General features: G+C 41.8%; 1 protein-coding gene across 1 annotated transcript in view; it reads left to right on the plus strand.

Annotated features, from left to right (window-relative positions):
• Positions 1-10,061, plus strand: part of inpp5l (inositol polyphosphate-5-phosphatase L) — a 29,784-nt gene extending 19,723 nt beyond the window's left edge. The window contains exons 5-16 of the mRNA XM_079515427.1: positions 581-644; positions 1,673-1,776; positions 2,248-2,300; positions 3,838-3,957; positions 4,666-4,750; positions 5,102-5,197; positions 5,605-5,679; positions 6,815-6,888; positions 7,341-7,452; positions 7,850-7,915; positions 8,203-8,262; positions 9,432-10,061. Coding sequence (XP_079371553.1) covers positions 581-644; positions 1,673-1,776; positions 2,248-2,300; positions 3,838-3,957; positions 4,666-4,750; positions 5,102-5,197; positions 5,605-5,679; positions 6,815-6,888; positions 7,341-7,452; positions 7,850-7,915; positions 8,203-8,244 — 891 coding nt within the window. The 3' untranslated portion in view covers positions 8,245-8,262; positions 9,432-10,061. The remainder of the gene's footprint in view (positions 1-580; positions 645-1,672; positions 1,777-2,247; positions 2,301-3,837; positions 3,958-4,665; positions 4,751-5,101; positions 5,198-5,604; positions 5,680-6,814; positions 6,889-7,340; positions 7,453-7,849; positions 7,916-8,202; positions 8,263-9,431) is intronic.
• Positions 10,062-16,087: the final 6,026 nt, after the last annotated feature.

Consider the following 16,087-nt stretch of genomic DNA (forward strand, 5'->3'; position numbering starts at 1 on the left):
TTGAGTGGGTGCTAGGGGCCCGGAGGGTAGCAAGATGAAGAACGGTTACATTTAATTATTATTTAACCAGCTAGAAGTTAAACTCTGTGACGAGAATGGCATTCTGATATTACGTAGCTTTCACTGTGTGTAGACAGCTGTAGCATCATGTACTAAATCTAATCTAACAACAAAAGTCTTCTCTTATGGGGGTCCCTGGAGTCCCTGGCACAACACCTTTTCAAATGGGTGTCTGCAGCGTAATACACATCCATTTGGGGGTCCTTGACATGAAATGTTTGAGAACCACTGGGAACTGCCAGTCTGACAAAAAATAATAATACAAACTGTAGCCTTTCAGATAACTCTGGTTCATTTGAATGTTATTCATTTACAATGTCCCTTTTGCCGAAATTCAACTCCTACTGTACATGACAGCTTTGGGTTATTATTATTTTTAAGTAGGTTTAACCTTTTTACTATATAAGAATGTCTAAATAACATGTATTTTTAGCACCTTTGTATAATTATGAATATGTTTTGCACTGTTATCGTACATTGTCACAGCTGTCTGACAATGCGTTCTTCTTTCTGTCATCAGGCGTTGGGCAGCATGTACTTCATTCACAAGGGACTGAAGGACATCTACCAGTATGACTTTAATGGTAACACCTCCCTCCCTTTAATGGTAACATCTCCCTCCCTTTAATGGTAACATCTCCCTCCCTTTAATGGTAACATCTCCCTCCCTTTAATGGTAACACCTCCCTCCCTTTAATGGTAACACCTCCCTCCCTTTAATGGTAACATCTCCCTCCCTTTAATGGTAACATCTCCCTTTAATGGTAACATCTCCCTTTAATGGTAACATCTCCCTCCCTTTAATGGTAACACCTCCCTCCCTTTAATGGTAACATCTCCCTTTAATGGTAACATCTCCCTTTAATGGTAACATCTCCCTCCCTTTAATGGTAACACCTCCCTCCCTTTAATGGTAACATCTCCCTCCCACCGACCTCCAAATAACAAAAATAACTAACTAAATAGATCAACAAAACAATTATTCGTCATCGATTTTGTTCCTGCCGCTGAATATAAAAATGTTTTTCAGAGCACAAACACAACTATTCCCCACAGCATCACCTTCATCCGTGGCTTCATACATTAGCAGGAAAGAGCAATGTTGCATATCATTGCAAATCATCCAAGAGATTCCCGTCAGGATTTATTTATGTGTTTTGTATTTATATCAGGTTAACGTGCGACTGTATGCCGTTCAAAAAATCGCCGTTTGATGGCAACCCCTCGCTTTGGCCAGACATTTGCACAGCATCTGAATTTAAAGTGGGGCTGTTATTTTCCCCGTTGCATAGTCCAGTCACGTTAGGCTTGAAAAAGCTCGTCAGAAAAGGCTTATGGAAGGACCATAAACATCCCGGGCCTGCCACTTTCTGTGTGACCGGGGCCGATTGGCACTCGCTCGCCAAACACAGCCTAATGGTCCCCCATATAGATCCTCTCATCATGTATGCTGCTCTGATGAGGTTAACACCACTTTATTGATTGGTGTTTGCATGTGTTCTCACTCTTTTACCCTTCTCCACTCACCCCCCCTCCCCCTCCCCTCTCCTCCTCCTCCTCCTCTCTCTCTCTCTGTCTCTCTCTCTCTCTCGCTCCCCTCGGCCTCTCGCAGTTAAGGATTTTAAAGCAGTGTCGGGACAGAACAAGTATATGGGGTCCCTGGACGGGGTATCCACGGTGGAAAAAGAAAAATTCCCAAAGAATTTCTGGCCTGATGTGAGTATGTGTGTGTGTGTGTGTGTGTGTGTGTGTGTGTGTGGGGGGGGGGGGGGAGGGGGGGGGGGGGGGGGTTGTGTGTGTGGGTGTGTGTGTGTGTGTGTGTGTGTGTGTGTGTGTGTGTGTGTGTGTGTGTGTGTGTGTGTGTGTGTGTGTGTGTGTGTGTGTGTGTGTGTGTGTGTGTGTGTGTGTGTGTGTGTGTGTGTGCACGCTTGCTTGTGTGCGTGTAGTGTACTTGTCTGCATGGTGCGTTTGCACGCGTGGGTGTGGGGAGGGATGCGGGTGGGCCAAGCGGGAGATGCTGCTGGGAGGATAAATGGGTCTGCTGGGGTCAGAAGTGCTGTCTGCCTATTCTGACGGGGAGATGAGACAAATTATGTGAAGCAATCAATAATTACCAGCTTGTCCCTCCATTGAGTGCTTCCTTTTTGTGAATCCTTTTAATCTGAATAAATATGTGCTGTCTTACAGTTCAAGTGGTCCAGAAAGGGCTTCATGCGGACCAGATGGATCATACACAACCAGTAAGTATTGTACACTGTAAGATGTTACTGTGACGTCTCACATTGCCTTCACAAAACTGGTGGACTCGGGTTCAGTCCAGTCGATTTTCTTATCCAGTAGAAACATTTAGCTGAAGAGGTTTCCGTACAGTTTATTCTACCTCACATTCTGCCTGGACAGAAATAAATGCATGGAGGTAATAGGTATACATCCTTGCCCTACTGGCAAGTGGCAACGTGAGCTAATCTCCGGCACCGTTAACCCGGTCGATGCCAACTTTTGCACACACACTCCCTGGATGCCAACGATGAACCTCTGCCCCAAAATTTCCAGAACGGCCTGTTATTGAAAAAAAAAAATTGATTTTACTCCTCCAGATTCTGTCCAAAAATCATGCAAATCGTTACACACTATTTCTATTGTCATGTGTTCAAGACGGATCTGTCCGATATTTCATATTCCATCCTAATTCGCTAACATTGGCTTTCAAAGTTTGCAGGATTGGCCCGTTTTGAACAAAAGGCCTCAAATCATGAATGCAGCATGCAATTTTCGTGAAATCTTTCACAGACTTTCCTACTAGGCTGAGTAATATATCCCACCCTTTTCACATTGGCCTGTTATAACGCCACCAACAGATGGATTTTTGCAAAACACATTTTTCAAATCATCCAATTGCCATCCAAGGCGTAAGAAGAAATTACACCCTTTTCACATTGACCTATTATAGCGCCACCAGGAGGTCATAACCTGACCTGCCCTGGTGGAGACCTGTGCCCCGGGCACTTTATCTAGTTAGCAAATACTTTCATTGCTGTTTTTACATGCATTTCAAATAAGTCTCTGTTGGCCTGAACGAACAACAAAGAGACTTTCCAGCAGTTCCCAACCTCTTCTCTGTTTAGTAACTATTATTCACTGTTGCTGCAGCAGCCTCAAGTATAAGTCCGGTTTAGAGAACACTTCTGTTGTCTGGGTACAATAGTCACTATTTGCTCTTCTTTTTTTAACCATTGGGTGTGTGTGTGTGTGGGGGGGGGGGGGGGGGGGGTGTTTGACTATGAAGAGGCCAGAAACTGTAGCCGTAAGGTTGTGCTGTAAGTCAACATAGCCCGCGTGTTGGATGCACATTAATTGTTTTCCGGGTGACAACTAGAGAAAGGGAGACTGAATGTTTCTCGGCCCAGAAAGACAAATGTGTTTGTTTGTGGCCACAAGTGCACTAACTGATAAGTAAGCTGCTCATAAAGTGACAGCCCTGTAACAGACGTGTATGCACACACAAACACATATTATACAGTATACATGCACGTGCACGTGTGCAAACACACACACAAAACACACATCCATGTACCAGATAGAATTCAGGATTTGTCATTGTGAGAACACTTCCTGTTTTCTTCCTCCATCTGCCATGTCTCACATTAGTGTGCGTGTGCGACGTGTGCGTGTGTGTGTGTGTGTATGCGTGTATGCGTGCTTGCGTGCATGTGTGCATGTGTGCGTGCGTGCATGTGTGCGTGCGTGCATGTGTGCGTGAGCGCATTCTGTTCACAGAGGTCTAGACCTGGTCAATGTCCATCTGTTCCATGACGCCTCCAACCTCATCGCCTGCAACTGCAGCCCTTCTATCTACTCTGCTAACCGCAAGAAGGCACTCCGATACGTCATCAACAGGTTTGATATTCAAGACCTATTTGATTTCATTCATTCAGGCCAGGTGTGCCAACCAGGATACTCGCATTGGATACGTCTGCTGTCAGACGTATCACCTTGTAGTGACAGCGGTACGACTAAAACGAAAAGGCGTAACATAATTGATATGACCCTAAATAACTTGCATATGGATTTACATGGACTGGCCAAACCGCAATGTGTTGTGTGTGCTGGCCATGTCCTAGTGCTAACGAGAGCATTGCCAAGTAAATTAGAGAGGCACTTGCAAACTAAGCATGGTGCTCTACGAGCGAAACCACTAGATTTATTTCAGAGACGGCAACAAAAGAGGATTCCATGCTTCATTGTTGCCCACTGGACCGCAAAGACCGTTAAACCCCATACTTGTAGTGAGCTTTTGGTTTACTTGTACCAAGGATGTAACACAGTGGAGGAAAGCCTGGTATTCATTCTAAAACTTGGCCATGTGATCCGGTTTTTAAAAAAAGAAAAGAAAACAATCGTTTTCCGGTGGTGTATTCCGGTTGGCGTTGCATTGTTTTTGTTCCCCACCGAGAACCAGTGATAATTATGGCAGCATAGGACATTTGTAGAATGGGCCTCGGGTCTTAATTGAATGGGTTAATGGGTGTGTGTACAGTACGGTGATGATACAGTATACAGTACAGTATGTGTCTACTAACACCACCACTGTTTCCTTCCTGTCAGGATATCAGACAGCAGCTGCGCTCCCCTCCCTTTCTTCCTGTTTGGAGACTTCAACTTCCGCCTGGACACGCTCAGTCTAGTGCAGGTACACACACACACACACACACACACACACACACACACAGTCTAGTGCAGGTACTGTAGTGTAGGATGCATGCACACGCACACAGTGCACACACACACAGTAGTTTATAGCATTGTGTTGCTTCCTACTAAGATGGGCTGGAAATGTAGCACATGTGACCGTGACCTGTGTGTGTGTGTGTGTGTGTGTGTGTGTGTGTGTGTGTGTGTGTGTGTGTGTGTGTGTGTGTGTGTGTGTGTGTGTGTGTGTGTGTGTGTGTGTGTGTGTGTGTGTGTGTGTGTGTGTGTGTGTGTGTGTGTGTGTGTGTGTGTGTGTGTGTGTGTGTGTGTGTGTGTGCGCACACGCGTGCAGCACCTATCCACCTCTGCAGATGTGCAGACTGTGAAGAAGGACAGCAGCAATGAAGTGGAGAAGATCATCTGTGAAGAGAAGGACAACGACCACAAGGTGACGCAAAAGGAAACCAACAAAACATGTTTTTTTATTTGTTTATTATTATATTATTATATTCCATACAGTGCAGTATTGATTTCGTCAACTAAGACTACCTTTTTTCACTGACGAAAATTAATAAAAACTAACCTATGATGACTAAAACTAAGACTAAATATATTGACAATTTCGTCAACACCGATGTCCGGCAATCGCCACCCTACCTCCCGATTACGCATTTCGCCCCGGCGGCCATTTCCCTTGGGGGGACCCGGCCTCAAAGGTACCCGGCCCCGATGCGGACGGTCACTGCGTCTTGCGCTGGAAAAACAGGCGCCCGCCCCCCCCCCGTTCCGTTTTTTCCACTTTTTTCTCACTTACTGTACTGTAACATGAAATATATTCCATATGTTTTACTTCAGGTTCTTCTCCACATTGAGGCCAAGCTGTTTGCCTACCTGCACGAGGCCGTCTTCAGGGAGGACAATGGCAGAGCAGTAAGACGTTCCACTTGAACTTTAGCCCCACCACTGATCACATCTGTATAGCGGATCTGAATGTTATCAACCCATATCAACCAGTAGGTTACTTATCAAGACCATATAATGGAGCCAGTATGCTCCACTGGAGTGGAGACGTTGTTGTAGTCAGCCATTGTCCGACGAGTTTTCAAATGTACAAAATGTACATATCCTTTGACAACTTCACAATGCGTTGCATCGCGACACATTGTGAGCTTGTAGAACGGCTATTTCTACAGTAAATGGCCGAAATGTATATAAGACTGAAGTGGGTATTGTATGTCTAGTAACACTGCTAGTAAAAAATCACACCCGTGTGAAGTGAGGGGCGCTCCTATCATCATACATCATCTCATGCTGGCCAATCACAATTTGCGTCCTCACTTTTCCATCTTTACTTTTCTGCCCTCACTTTTATCTTCAATGTGTACTTTGCTCAGCCAATCAAATCATCGCTATGGGGTGATCAGCCAATCGCAAGCCAATGTTTGTGTTTACACAAACCCTGAAAACTTGGCAGATGAGGGGATAGTGCCCTTCAAAAAACACAAGAAAGGAATACATACATATACATATATAAATTTGCTTAGGCAGTGTGTGTGGCAGCCAATCAGGCTATCAAGTGATGACAATGTCGTCAATACAAGTAAACTGCTGAACTGCTTCGAAACACGTCTGCCCTCGAGGAGCGACTGGACAAAACAGGAGAAAAGCGCACAGCAGGCCGTGCTGTACCATAGGAAAACAATGGCTTTGCTGATGACACATTCATAGCAACGCACCGTCTCGTGTGAGCGTCCCCTAACTCTGACCCACATTGATCACATGTCTAACTTTATCCCACATCAGTAACTCAGCATTCCTTGACACAATACAATACACTGCCTAGCAACAATCGAATAATCACAGTGGAAATATACTCCTATTAATGGTGATTGATAGAGTGATCTGATAAAACAACAGTTTCTCTGCTGTGCACATGCTTTGCCTTTGTTGTGCATGTACGATTATTGTGAGTGCATGATTTATAGGACCCTACGTCAGTGTTGTGCGTAATTTTATATTCAGATATCGTCCTTAGCAGTCTCTATTTATTCTCATTCTCCTTCAGCTTTTAAAATATGACAAGGAGGCCACAGCCTTTCACGATGTCATCAGGGAAGAGGAAATCCTGTTTCCACCCAGGTACGTGTGTCGTCTTATCTGAGCTACAGTACGTGTTGTTGACATGTTGACTTAACCACATGAACCCGTGTTAACCCTCAGCCTTCTGTCTCCATAATACACATTCTCTGCCATTCACACTGCTGCTAACGATACCCTACCTGCCTTATCATTCTACCTCTACTTTTAACTGCAGATATATATGTATATATTTTTTACTTTACTTACATCTAGTATTAGTACTTTTATTATGATCAAATAAAGCAGTCTTATTTTCTTTTTCAATGCTTTCAAAATGTTCTTAACATTTTTCCAAGAAATTTGAAAATAGCTGATCTACTAGCTCACAGGGCTTGTAGATAGGCTATATTAACTATTTGTCATGATATGACTAATAGTATAGTAACAGTAAGTATGTAGACCTTAAGTGGATAAGACTCTCTCTCCATCTCTTCTCTCTCTCCTCCTCACAGTTACCCCTACAGTGAAGAATACACTAAACCAACGCAGTACATGAACACGCGCTGTCCATCCTGGTGCGACCGTATCCTCTCGTCTCACTCTGCCCAACAGTTCATCCACAGAGTCAGTATCTGCCAGACATCGCCCGTTAAAACCGAGAAAGCATCCGTGTCATTTTAGATTTTAGCATGGATATTCAAAAAATAGCAGATATACAAGCTCACAGGCCTTCACTTCATGCTGCGCTGCGAGCTCGTCGATCTGCTATTTTTGAAAAATCGTGAAAATTTGTGCAAATCTATGACTATTATTTTGAAACCAATCTTTGCTTCTGGGTGGTCCCTGGAACAAAATATTTGAGATGTGGGTCTGTGACCGAAAACATTTAAATGTTGGTGGTCCTTGACATGAAAAGGTTTGAGAACCCACTGATATATTTATATAGCAACATAACGGTAGTTTTTTCAGAAAACTGTTTTAATGGATTCTTGCACTACAACAATTTTTTTTGACATTGCAGAGAGATGACAGTGACAGTGTGGTATACAATACCCTGGGTCCTAATGTCTGTATGGGAGACCACAAGGTAAACGCTTTTAACTTGGCATACACATTTTGGGCATGTCATTGTTGTCTAAACTGTTTCAAACATTTAAAAAACATTTCTTTTTTTCCCCAAGTTTTCCAAAATGTCCAAAAATATGTTATGAGCTTGTAGATTGGCTATTTTCACTATTCGTCATAATGATGAAATGTATAGTGATGAAGTCAAAGTGGTTAATAGCGTTACATGCTGTGTGTTCTAACAAATACCCTATACGCACAGTAGAAGTATACCGATTCTAACTTTCGTATGTTGTCTGCCCAACACAGCCTGTTTTCTTGTTCTTCTCAATGAAGACAAATGAACATTGACTCGGATCCCTCTTAATGGTAAGAGTCTGTGAGTGCCAGCCTGCGAGCATGTATTGCATTTAAGTGTACTCCACTGTGTAGTCTGTGTAAACGTGCGTGCGTGCGTGTATGTGTGTGTGTGAGCTTGTGCACTTGCTTGAATGTGTGTGAAAATTCCAGAGGGTGGGAGGGAGGGTGGGGGATCAGTGTGTGTAAAAAGAGTGATCACAGTAATCTTGTTCAGCTCAGGGGTCTGGTCCCCAGAGAGCCATCGCGGCAGACTGGCCCAGTGGACTGGCGATATGAACTAAGATGAAGTGGCGAGGGGACACAGCCATTCCTTTGTGCATAATGTAGTCGGACCATCAGTGATCAGCACTTTTCTCTGATCTATGTCCATTGAATCCTCGGCACTGTCACTATAGCTACAACCAAGTGCAATGTTGGCCCACTCTTCATTAATTACCAGATGGACGGCCGGCTGGAGAGACATACATTTTAGCCGGCGGTGGGTATTGGCATTTTTACGGCCGTGATTTTGTTTTGCTGCCGTTTAAATGGCCTTTTCAGAGGATGGACAACTTTTTCATGAGGATTCCTCTTTGGACAGACCGAGAATAATGAAACCCCATGTATTGGTGGGACTTAAGAGTTGTCAAGGAGTTTTCTTTTACTTGAACAGGAATGCACTGCAGAGGGGATTCTTAGTTCTAACTTCTAGGCTTGCCCCTTTGAGAAACTTACAGTAGGCAATATGGCACATCATCTTTCTTTTTTATTGTTGCCATTTTATGCATTATTTTAGATCAGTCAGTCACTGTAGAGAAACGGGAAACCAAGGGCAAAGAAAGAGAGAGGAGAAACATGCAATACAAGACGTGGCTCGCCAACCGCCATAATATAGTTACAGTGTATACCTCTGTGAGGTTATGGTTCAGTGATTTCTGGGGAAAAGAAAGTGTCCACACAATGAGCCTGCAGTACTTTGGCTACAGTTTCCTAGAACCAGCACCGTAGTCTAGGTAAACCAACCGAAACGCAGAATTCAATTTCATTTTTATTCAGCAAAATTAAATTGAATTCCGCTACCGGGTTTACCAGGCTATCAGCACCTAACTTACTACAGTACCTGCTTGGCTACAGTTTCCTAGCACCAATGACGGTTCATTCCGTGTGTGTACAATGTTTTCCTGTGCCATATACTGCAGGTCCAACCGCAGCAACCTCTGAGCTCCTGCCCCACTACAGAACGAGTACCAAGAGGTTCAGCAATAAGATTTCTACCCTCCTCTTCCGCGTCTCTGACAGGAACTCCACCATCCCCCTCCCTGGCCTACACCACCACCAACACCATCACCAACCTGCTGTGAGCGGTCTCTCTCTCCCTATCCACACATCACTGATGTCTCACTCCCGATCTCACAGCGACGTATTGATTCCCACGGCTGTGGGTGACATCGGCGCAGATTTGATCATCAGCAGCATTATGGATTTTTTGTGTGACAGACAATTTGCCGGATGGACCATAAGTCTTCCATCCTCCGACCTGAACACATGGTTGACAACAGGGATGCTCCCCGCCGGATTCCTCCTCCCTGCGGTCGTTGGCCTTTGTACGCAGTGTGCGAGATCGCTTTGAGAATGTGGCCAGATGATGTTAAGACTTTGAGGATACGGGTGCTCAGTGCTGGGTAGTCTTTTGGCCCGAGTACCCGTACATCAATATTATGCATACATCTCTCTCCACAGTGCATGTATGCATACACACTCACACACACACATGCGCGCTCGCCCGCCCGCGCACAGCCGCACACACACACACACACACACACACACACACACACAAACACACATATATATATATATATATATATATATATATATATATATATATATATATACTTACTTACTTAACCAAGTAACCAAGTAAATACCCTGACAACACTTTTACAGTGTCAGGGGTTTACATCTGAATATTGGTCATCGGTTCTACTGACATGCTTTTATTTTGTATTTTAGACCAGTTTTACTTCCGTTATTTATTTTGTATATCTGTTTACTGTTCATTTTGCAGTACTTTAACCTAAATAGTAGTCTTCAAGAGACAAGAAGATGGCTGAAAATACTGGTAGCCAAAGTGGCATTACTTTATTTTTGGACGCAGAGTATAAAGAAACCAAACGTTTCAGCAGGTCTTATTCAGGGTATGGCACTCATAGGCCAGCCAAGTCTATGGACTTTTAAAGTTTCTTGAGAGCCTAATTATAATTTTCCCGTCCCGGCCAAAGTCTATGGACTTTAATGTTTGTTTAGGGTAAATTATGTTGTAATTTCTTCCAGCCCAAGTCTATGGACTTTAATGTTTGTTTAGGGTAAATAATCAGTGACACCTTGCTGATATTAATACATCTTGTTATAAATTGATTTCATTTTTCACGGACATGAGAACATCAACATGACCCCAAAAATCTGGGTGCCCCCTCTTCACACAAGTGTGATTTTTTTTAATTTACTGTGTCCTAAATTATAATATTGGCACTTTGAGTGTGCGGCCACCTTTTTGTCTCTTGAAGACTACTGTTTAGATCATTTGACCGTGGACCGGCACCACTATAAGGACTTTGGTGTTTGTGTAGCATTATCGTGACCATTACTTTAACCTAACAGAGAAACATCAGTACAAGAATGCGGTCTCCTTTGTATGTTTGATCTACTGACCTAGATTGAAATATAGATAGTGTAGCTCTAGCAGAGTAGTGAAGCCTTTACTGTAGCTACTGTAACATATGTGCAGGCGAAATTATTATCACACCTCACGCTGTGTGGTCTTTGTGTTGATTATGACCATAAGGTCAATATATTGGATTTCAGACAATGCTAGATTAACTATTGTTGTTTGTTGTAGAAGTGGTGGTCAGCACTTGACAAGTAGCTGTCGGGCTTATAGCCCGACAACTATTCCACAATCTCCGAATGCTAGTATACAGTCTGGAACTACACCTCCCAAAATACGAGCAAGAAAGCTGGCATTTCGGTTCACGGAAATATATTTTAACATATCTCTATATTTTACTTCAATATCCATTCTGCTAAGCAGCAAGCTATATATGCTTAGGTGTTTCTATATTAGATTTGCGCGACTGTAGGCCTAAGGACAAAACCTCACATCCGCTTTATCACTAGCTCATGATCAGAGCTTTTATGATTGGAATGCGAGACTACTAATTTCTAATCAACGACAAAATAACTCCAAACCTTAACTTAATCTTAACAAGGATCATAGCATCCCTATATATTCTTTGGCAGACACTCCCCGAAAATGGTCAATCTTCAGCTTCATTGTACGTGTGTAGAACGGCTATCTTCGATGAAGCTATTTGGTGTAGCGGGGGAAAAACAGGTGGCCTAGTATAGCCCCTTAGGGGATGCCTGTCGACTAAGTATAGGGTTTAGGTGGTTAATGACTCCACAACAGCAATGCGATTTGACCAAGATGCCATTTTTGTTGATTCAGTGAGCATTAGCCAGTCTTTGTGTTGTCCTTCTTGTGCTTACTTGCAATACCGTCTGTGTTTTATTAATATACCAAGTGCTTTATTCCATGAACTATACTTGAGATTTGTCAAGACATACTGAATGTTGACATGAATGAATGGACATTTTCATTTTGTCTAACTCAGCTGAATCCACACCCCTCTGTTACATATTTACCACACTGTAGTGAACGCAGATGTTTTGGGATGACGGGCAGTGACAACACCCAAACACACACACACACACACACAGCTGGATGTGCACACATGCGATTTGCAGGACTACAAACACTAATATTGCAATCATACAGATGCACAGAAAGCAACATGCCCACATCAACAGAGGATTTCTTTGTTTATTATTATTATTGTTTTGCTTAGCGTTGCAGTACCAGTTTCATGGTGTATTTTCCTTAAGTGAATTATTTCTCTGGTTTGATTCCATAGTTCTGGATTTAATAACTAATTCAAAACCTTTGAAATGTAGACCAACGTCTGCATGTTAGTAAGTTATTATCTTTTAATATTACACACGGTTCCATATATATTTACCCCCTTACATTTCCTGGTTGCATTCAAACAGACAAATATATTGCATTCAGCCCTCCTCGTGTGAGTTGGGCTCTTGACTGTATAAATGTAACCATAGTTAAAAACCAATGGACTCATCGTAATCATGATTGATTTAATAATGTATGTGTGTGAGTGGGGGTGGACGGCTGGACGCGTGTCTATATTAGACTTGTATACTTGTATCATGCTTTGGTCATCAACGCACTAGCCTAATGCTCCCTAGTGTTGGAAATGGTATATATAATATAGTTAGAGTGTACAGCACCATTAGATCAAAGCACCAATGCAGTCATTTATTCACTTCTGGTGAAAACACCAATTAAACACTATACATTCCTGTGATATTTCCACTTTTTGCAAATTAATAAAAAATATTTCTCTCACAAACATGTTGCAATGTCATACTCGGCATACTCGACTGATTACAATCTCTTACCGGTAATAGTGATAGTCTGCTCTTCCAGTTTGAATTGAATAGTTATTGCCATTGCACATTCCTGCCTGGCACAGTTTGCTTTCTGAGAAATACTAGAAGGCATGTTGGTGGTTGAAACTGCGATGCGTTGTCAGCTTGTAGAGCAGCTCTTTATGGCATATGACTAAGTCCAGTGGCTATTTCCACTACTTACTGTAATAAAAGCATTTTTTCACCCTCTAATTAATGGATTTGTATTATTTAGTTTTTATGGGATTCTTAAAAAAAGTTTAAAATTGTGATTTTGTTTTTGTTATAATTTTTTTTTTATATATATAAAATAAATCATTACAAAATAAATTGTAGGAAACAAAAATTCAAAGGGTATATTACGCCCGACCCATACTGATTGGTCCACGACTCCACAAATGGGTCCCAGCCCATCCCACTGTTTTGGGAAACAATGCTATATACGGTTATATGAGGCTATGAAAAAGGTACACGGTTGTCTTCATGTGTCAAACATGTGTTTCTTTCCAGTAATTTTCCAGAGGTAGACAGACCAGAGTGGTTAGGTAACTAACAGGCTATACTACTGCTGCATGCCATCGGCATAGAGTACAACTCTCTGAGTAAACATTTTGACGTGTGGCTCTCTGACCGAACCGAACCAGGTTAAGCAAACATTAACTCCTTTCAAGCTGGCCTCCCTGTTTTTGGGCCTGTATTATTAAGGCAGAATCCAAATGGACACTTACAGGTCCATTAGAACCAAATGGACCCTACTATTTGGTACCATTTGTACACTCTTTACAGTTTTTGTTGAGTTATTGGTGGTCCTTGAAATTAAAAAGTTTGAGAACCACTGGACTAACAGATGACCTTTTAGGTAGGTCAAGCTAAAAAATAAATCGTTAGGCTAGATGGTTGAGGATTCTATTGCACTCGTGCTTATAGCTTTGGCAAAAAAATGTCCCAAGGTGAATGATCTGATTGCGTTCTATATTCTGCGGTCATAGAATTCAGCTGTGGGGTGAGCCATGCTTATTTGGTGGCAGAAAAGAAGAATGACAACAGGAATATATGAGATATTAAGCCTGTGCTCTGAAGGTGGAATGGACAGGCTATTTAGGGCAGTCAGAAGTGGGCATCTTGTTCAGATCGATGGCCTTTAAACGCCAAGCAAGGATGAAAGAAAGAAAAAGAAAGAAAGAGAAAGAAAAGGCTGATGAAATGGGAACTGTGACTCTGAATCAGACATACAGTTGGGTGCCACCGATATTGTCCCTTATCATTTGACCCATTTAGACCTGACCTAAAAAAAAATCCTGAAAAAATCCTTCTAAATTTTCACGATTTTTCAAAAATAGCAGACCTACAAGCTCGTAGCGCGCCACTCGGTGGCGCGCTATGAGCTTGTAGATCTGCTATTTTTCAATAGCTAAATTATAACATAATGTTTAAAACACCAAAAGGGGTTCCCGCCCAAAATGGGTTAACTGTCCTTTTACGCAGATCACGCAAACCTCAGCAAAAAGAAAAGGACAATATCGATGGCCTCCAACTGTATACCCCACATTTCCGTCATGTTCATGCTCACTCAACTGTCATGACATCGTCAGAAGAATGGGGACATATAGGAAACAAAAAAACAAAACGGACTTACTTTTTTGTGTTAACGCGTGTCATTCACTCTAGTAGCATTAACTGTTTATTAAATGAGCATCAAGGCTAATAAATAAATCCAGCTTGATGTGACTATTACAGTATCTCTATACTGTAAGTGGAAGATTTGTCTCGAGTTCATTTTAGGCTCAAGAGGGTTTTTTTGTGTAGACATTTGAGTACCACAGACGAAAAACAGTCTAAGTCCAAATTTCAGACTGACCACTCCACGAAATGGCCTCGTTGTCCTGAACCCTTATCTATCATTTATATATTATGGATCAATAGTGTGGACTTAGACTGTTATTCGTCTGTGGTACTCATTTGTTGATTGTCAATTTACAACCAAAGCTGTGACCTTTGGTCACCATTAACATTAAACTCCTATTACAGTAGGAACCATATGCTTTAACAGCAGTTTGCTGAACAGGGTGTGTCTCATTTGATCCTAAATGTTGATTGAAGTGGTTCTATACGGTCATTGATTTTAATGTTAGGACGGCTTGCTGTTATATTCAATGCAGCTGCAGCACACTGGTAAATTAGTGTTAAGATTTGACCTTTGACCCTTAACTGTCCTCCATGATTGTGTCTTTCTTTCCACTGTAATTTCATGTTTGTGTTGTGCATAGCAGTGGCAGCCATTTTGCGGTGCCACTCGAAAATAAGCTAGTCATTTTTCATTTCCAAAGATATTTATATAAATGATCTTAAGCCTAGAATCAAGCCATCCAGCCAATTGTGAAGGTTTTATGGTCATGATTCATCAGGATCCTGGATGGCTTGATTCTAGGCTTAAAATAATTGATAGAAATATCTTTGGAAAAGGAATGAGCCCAAAGGAATGGCTCATTTTCGAGTGCAATAGGGCACGGCTATGTCCTATTCCTTTCATGAAAGAGTGTTTTGTTTATAAAGGATGACACATTGACCATCAAAATCAATAAATAATTCACAATAATTTATTGTACAATATTTCAGAGGTCCACTGAAATTAAATGCTTGCAGGTTTATCACCATATAGTGCTTCACCTGCACACTAAACTTTACTTCAGTCCCGTTATAACATTGTTGCCAAACACCTGCGGTCACCTCACTTAAAGCTTTTAATAATACCGGTAACTGTATGAAACATTTGTCCCACTGCCGGCTTCCTTTACATGGTGATTTTTGTGAACCCAAGACATTATTTAAATTTTTTTCATTCTCCACAGTTAAATAATAGAGTGATGATTTCATTTGAAAGTCAAAATTTGATTTGGGTCAGATGAATTGAATATGGAAACAAGGCTTTTTGGGGTTTTAAAGCCTCTTTTATTTAACTGTACCTCCCGTGCTTTCTTCTGCAAACTGTTAATAAAGTATTCAATCAATCAATCAATCAATCAATCATTTTTCACTCTCAGGGTTACTGTGTGGGTTGTGAAGTAAGACTTGATTGTATATGGCAATGTTTACATATAAGTGGATGTACAGTAAAAGTGTTGCTGCTGTTTTTATTTGTAACCTCTGGAATAAAACATTGCAGGTAGTAAAATTAAAATTTCCCATTTGCAAGTCAACAGTGCAAAAAAACAAAAACAAAGCTGCATGTGCTGATTGTGCCCAGCACAATATCTGATTCGGAGATAAGTGTAAATAATGGCAAAATAAAGCATAAAGAAATCGTCTTATAGCC

This window comes from Electrona antarctica (assembly GCF_951216825.1).
Source record: "Electrona antarctica genome assembly, chromosome: 12".
In the NCBI taxonomy this organism is placed as follows: Eukaryota; Metazoa; Chordata; class Actinopteri; order Myctophiformes; family Myctophidae; genus Electrona; species Electrona antarctica.